This window comes from Rutidosis leptorrhynchoides, chromosome 5 (assembly GCF_046630445.1).
Source record: "Rutidosis leptorrhynchoides isolate AG116_Rl617_1_P2 chromosome 5, CSIRO_AGI_Rlap_v1, whole genome shotgun sequence".
NCBI lineage: Eukaryota > Viridiplantae > Streptophyta > Magnoliopsida > Asterales > Asteraceae > Rutidosis > Rutidosis leptorrhynchoides.
This window is the reverse complement of record NC_092337.1, coordinates 442,791,852-442,797,618: the sequence shown is the minus strand read 5'-3', so window position 1 is coordinate 442,797,618 and position 5,767 is coordinate 442,791,852. Positions and strand designations below refer to the sequence as shown.

General features: G+C 32.0%; 1 protein-coding gene across 1 annotated transcript; it reads right to left on the bottom strand.

Annotated features, from left to right (window-relative positions):
* Positions 1 to 1,068: 1,068 nt before the first annotated feature.
* On the bottom strand, positions 1,069 to 2,494 carry LOC139848102 (uncharacterized). The gene is made up of 2 exons (XM_071837836.1): positions 2,285 to 2,494; positions 1,069 to 1,956 (listed from the first exon to the last, which is right to left on the bottom strand). The coding sequence occupies exons 1-2, from the start codon at positions 2,415 to 2,417 to the stop codon at positions 1,298 to 1,300; spliced, it is 792 nt and encodes a 263-aa protein (XP_071693937.1). The 5' UTR covers positions 2,418 to 2,494; the 3' UTR covers positions 1,069 to 1,297.
* Positions 2,495 to 5,767: the final 3,273 nt, after the last annotated feature.

Here is a 5,767-nt window from a genome sequence, read left to right as displayed (position 1 = left end):
GTATCAATTTTTTATGGTTAAGTTTAGTATCAAATTTTACACATCTGTATATCAAGCTTGTATGTGTATGGGAGTTCAGTGTGCATCATATTACCGTATATATGAAAAATTAATTATGAATTAATCTATTAGTCGAATGATGTATCAGATGTTACTAGCCCACATGTTTTGCATGAGAAAATTTAATTGACCTGTTTACATAGTGACAAGTACATTCATATTCATATTGATATTCATATTCATATTTAATCTACCGACCACCGATTATAATGGATGTTTTCAGATAGTACATAATCTAAAGGGATAAGATTTAAAGACGGTTATGCCCTTTATTGTCATTTCTCTATAATAAAACCAGTTCATTTAATTTTCAAATCATACTTGATCCACGGTTGTAGGAGCTTCATACCCTTATTACTATAACATACAATGTACAATAACCTAACCCTACAAATATATATATATATATATATATATATATATATATATATATATATATATATATATTTTGTTCGATTCAAATCGTGACCGTGTTGAGTAGTGCACGATGTCACATTTAAAATGACGTCATATTACCAATATAACTAATAGACAAAATTTGTCTTATTTGTTATGAATAGTACTATTCAATTTTCCACTTTTCACAAATCTAATCCCCTAACTTCCATTAAAATACAAATCGAACCTCCCACTTTATACCTATATTCTAAATTATTATTTATCCCATCACTAACATCAAAAATGAATAATAACACCCACCACGCTATACCGACTTGTACACTGTGCTCAAACAGTAGGACCCACATAGGCCACTACTGCGCTACATTTCTTTCTTTTTTTTTTTTTTTTTTTTGTGTCTCCAACGATAAAAAAACAACCTTCTTAAAAGGAATAACCCTTCAATGCTACCAAAAGATGTCGAAAAACATTCTTTTTTACAAAATAGATCAACTAACTTTAACGCTAAAAGAAGCAACTTTCACAAAAAGAACAACCCTTTAATGTTAGATGTCGAAAAAAAATTTCTTTTTTACAAAATAGATGAAGACTTTTTTTTTAACTCGCATTCAAAACGGAGTCCCCGGCGCGAAGCGAGTGCTCACAACTAGTTTTAAATCTGAACCACAAAATTAAATATCTCGATAGAACTTTTCACCACTTAAAATGACAATGTCTTCATTTGGTAAAAAGCAATTATTTAATGCATAACTTACCCACATAATCAAACTCTCCACTTATAAACTTTACGTAACACAGTAATAAATAAGATTAACACAACTACGTTACTATTTCACTATCAGTATCCATCACCATCTTCAATCAATTGCAAGCACTCATCATATAACTTCTCTAGCATTTTGCTTTCGTCGTGTTTCATCATCAACAAATCTAAACCGTCTAATGGCATTTCGAATGATGAAATATCATCTTGACCGTTGATACTCAATGCACCATCATCAATCTCAAACAATGGTGACCAATTAGGCCAACTAAAATCGGTCATAAGTAAGTCAATATCACCTTGTTGATCAATCGTTGAACTTGATGACGCACCACTCATCGATCCACAATCAAAACTCGCTGATTCAGATTGCGATGAAGGCAATGATGTACTAGTTGTTGAAACAAGTTGATCCGGAACAGTTTTTACTGTATTATCGACGGTTTTGACTTTCTTTGACTTTTGATTGTTTTTTCTTTTCTTTTTCTCATTTTTTATGTCGGACTGTTTGTCGTCCGCTATCTTTTGTTTAAGATGCGAGTTCCAGTGATTTTTAATCTCATTGTCGGTTCGACCCAATAGCTCATTGGCAATGAATGACCATCGGCTCCCGTGGATAGAATGAAGCCGGACAATGACGTCATCCTCTTCCGCGGTGAAGTTTCCTCTCTTAATACCTGGTCGAAGATAATTCATCCATCTTAGCCTACAACTTTTTCCGCATCTCAACAATCCTATACATCCATCATAAAGATACAAATATTAATACATAATTGACATTATAAACTAAAACTAAAAGTTGATTTATTTTTAAGTATGTGTATATAAGAATGTCGTATTAGTATAAAAAAAATGTGTAAACGAATAATGTTTTTTCTGTTCAGACGAAAGAGCCCAACCCAGTATTATCTCCTTGTTTCCGACCCTTTTCAATCGGTATATGTATATGTTTTTTAGGTATCTAGAATACATAAGTACGAGCCTATAGAACAGATCCTGTTCAAGTAAGGTGGTGTATCCGTATATGTTAAAATCAACATTCATATAAAACTAAACAATTACCAGCTTTGGAAGGCATGGATCGCCATTGACCTTCACCATGGGTTTGAATGTAATTAGTTAACAGTTTATCTTCTTCATCAGACCATGCTCCTCGGTGTAAACCAACTTTTGAGCAACAAGGTGCTCTTCCCATTTTTGTTTTTTCTTTTTTAACTTTACACAAAAATTATACGTACAATTAGAGAGATACTATAACTTTTGGTTTGTGTGTTTGTGAACTTTGAAGTGCAGAGCACGGGCACCAGTACTGGTCTTATAAATACTCTCCAAGTTGAATTTGGCACGTTTTCTATAAAGAAAATAAATAATTAAGTTAATCAGTCAATAGTTCAATAACCAACATCTACTTTACTAAAATACAAAACGTACCCTTGAGTAAATAATAAATAAACCATCTTAAATTGTTTCTAGAAAAAATTTTAATCAACACTTCTAAAAAGTCCAAAGTGATGATGGTTTTTGCAAATAAGACAAATTTTTTAAACAATCAATTTAATTAAACTGAAGCTTTTCTTCCAAGTGAAATAAACAATTACTGTATTTTTTATTTTTGAAGATCTATAGTTAAGTTATTTAACGTTATTAATTATTATTATATATAGACAATGGACAATGAAAAGCCATCAACAAGTACCACAAGACATAATAGTTTGTATTTTATGATTGACGTGAAAATCGGAATCATTGAACAATAACTGAAAAAAGTACTACCTCCGTCCCACCACAAGTGTCCACATTTCTATTTTGGGATGTCCCATTTTAAGTGTCCACTTTGTGTTTCAACCAATGAGAAAGGGTTATTCTAGAGAGAGAAAATTTCTGATTGGTGGAGAATGAAGTTAGTGGAATTTTCTAAAACTATGTGCAAAAAGTAAGTGGACACTTGTAATGGGACGGAGGGAGTATAATATTTGTAAAGGTACAATATAAGTCGTTGATTTGTTTAAAATTCAATTTAATTAGTTAAGTATGAAAAGGTGCTTGTATAATGTAAAGCGTGGAACACGAAACAATATACGTATCTAGCTTAGACGAGCTATTCTAATATTTAATACTGTTGGAAAAAATATAAATAATAATCTGATGAATTAAAAGTGTTTTGCAGTTTTAGAGTCTGAAGATTTAGAGTATGAAGTTGCAGACTCTGGAATTATTGAAGTAAACGTATGATGATTTCTTGAAGCCAAAGTCAAAGAATATTCTGGAGATATGCTTGTTATTTAAGAAGATTTGTTTTGAAAATTTGATTTTATCTCCAGAGTTGACTTCCTAATTAATAGTTAATTTGATGTATTTTAGTTTATCTTTTCCACTTTTATTGGTAAGTAGTTATGAAAATCAAATCTCCAGATTTGGTTTTTACCTGTATAAATAGGGGCGTATGTTTTCTTATGAATTTGTACTTTGCACGATCAATTATCTATTTCTTATTCTATTCATCGTGTTCTCTCAATTTCTGCACTATAATTCTTATTTATTGTATAAAGTGAGAGTCTGGAGTTCATAGTCCTATTACTGTGAACTAATAACTGGTATCAGAGCGGGAAAGGTGCAAATCCTATCTCGGTGATCTTTAAAAACGATCCATATTTTTATCAAAATGCCTACCAGTACCATTCATACCCCAGTTATGGCTGGAAAAGGTGTGCCAATATTTGATGGCACAGATTTTGTAACTTGGAAATTGAAAGTCCTATGGTTTTTAGGATCTATTCATGAAGAAGCTGAACAAGTTCTTACAACAGGACCAATTATTCCTAGTTCAATGATAGCTGTTGTTCCTACCTCAGATACTGTTGCTGCACAACCTGCCTATTTTCGTGAAACACCAAGAGAAAGGTGGACTGAAGCAGAAGCCATAAAGTTCAAACTAGATAGCAAGATAAGGAGTATTATTGGAAATGTTGTTACTGTTCCAATTCTCAGAAAGATCAGTCATGCCAAGTCTGCTAAAGCTATGTGGGATCTGTTGCTTAATGACTATGAAGGAGTCAATGTTGCTAAGACTCAGAAGAAGAAGAATATGATTAGATGCTATGAAAATTTTGCTGCTGAGCCTAAAGAATCTTTAAGTGATCTTCATTCAAGATTTCAGGTTCTGATAAATGATCTTGAAAGTGTTGGTGTAGAGAAAACACAACAAGTGTTGTGTCAAAAGTTCATTGAACTGCTACCTTCAAACTTTGAATCTGTGATTACCACTATGATAATTAGTGAGAAGATAGATGATTATGAGCTAAGTGAGTTGTTTGGTATACTATCAAACTTTGAGGAAACACAACTGAAGAACAAGATCAATGCTAAGAAAACTGCTAAAGATCCAGAAGCTGCATTGGTGGCTACTACAAAGAATAATAAGCAGTTATTCTCTAGTTACTCTAGCAAGGTTGAATCTGAGAGTGATGAAACTTCTGATGATGATAGTGAATCTGATGTTGTTGAGGAGATTAAAGATCTGGAAGTTCAGATGGCTCTTTTGACTCAAAGAATTGAGCAGACAAAGTTTGGTTTCAAGAAGGGTAAAGGCAAGGGTACTTTTGATCCAAAGAAAGCTAAATGTTTTAAGTGTAAAAAATTAGGTCACATAGCTGCTGACTGCTGGTCTGTGAAGGAGGTTCAAACTCCAACAAGTCTGTTGACAAAGCAAGAAAGTACAAGCTGAAGTACATGAAGTTAAAAAGTGAAGCAGAAAAGTCTAAGAACAAAGAACAAGAGAAAGCTTTGTACACGACAGCATGGGAAGATGAAGACTCATCATCTGATGAGGAGGAGGACAAGTGTAGTGACCCGAACTTTTCCATGTTTATATATATTAATTGAGATTGATATTTACATGATTAAATGTTTCCAACATGTTAAGCAATCAAACTTGTTAAGACTTGATTAATTGAAATATGTTTCATATAGACAATTGACCACCCAAGTTGATCGGTGATTCACGAACGTTAAAACTTGTAAAAACTATATGATGACATATATATGGATATATATATATATATAGTTAACATGATACTATGATAAGAAAACATATCATAAAGTATATTAACAATGAACTACATATGTAAAAACAAGACTACTAACTTAATGATTTTTAAACAAGACATATATGTAACGATTATCGTTGTAAAGACATTTAATGTATATATATCATATTAAGAGATATTCATACATGATAATATAATAATTTAAAATCTCATTTGATATTATAAACATTGGGTTAACAACATTTAACAAGATCGTTAACCTAAAGGTTTCAAAACAACACTTACATGTAACGACTAACGATGACTTAACGACTCAGTTAAAATGTATATACATGTAGTGTTTTAATATGTATTTATACACTTTTGAAAGACTTCAATACACTTATCAAAATACTTCTACTTAACAAAAATGCTTACAATTACATCCTCGTTCAGTTTCATCAACAATTCTACTCGTATGCACCCGTATTCGTACTCGTACAATACACAGCTTTTAGAT

Bases quoted from the DNA above. Each gene is read 5' to 3' on its own strand.
- LOC139848102 (XM_071837836.1), bottom strand. From the start codon at position 2,417: ATGGGAAGAGCACCTTGTTGCTCAAAAGTTGGTTTACACCGAGGAGCA. The intron at 1,957-2,284 runs GTAATTGTTTAG...ATGGATGTATAG, and splicing joins ATCCATGCCTTCCAAAGCTG to GATTGTTGAGATGCGGAAAA.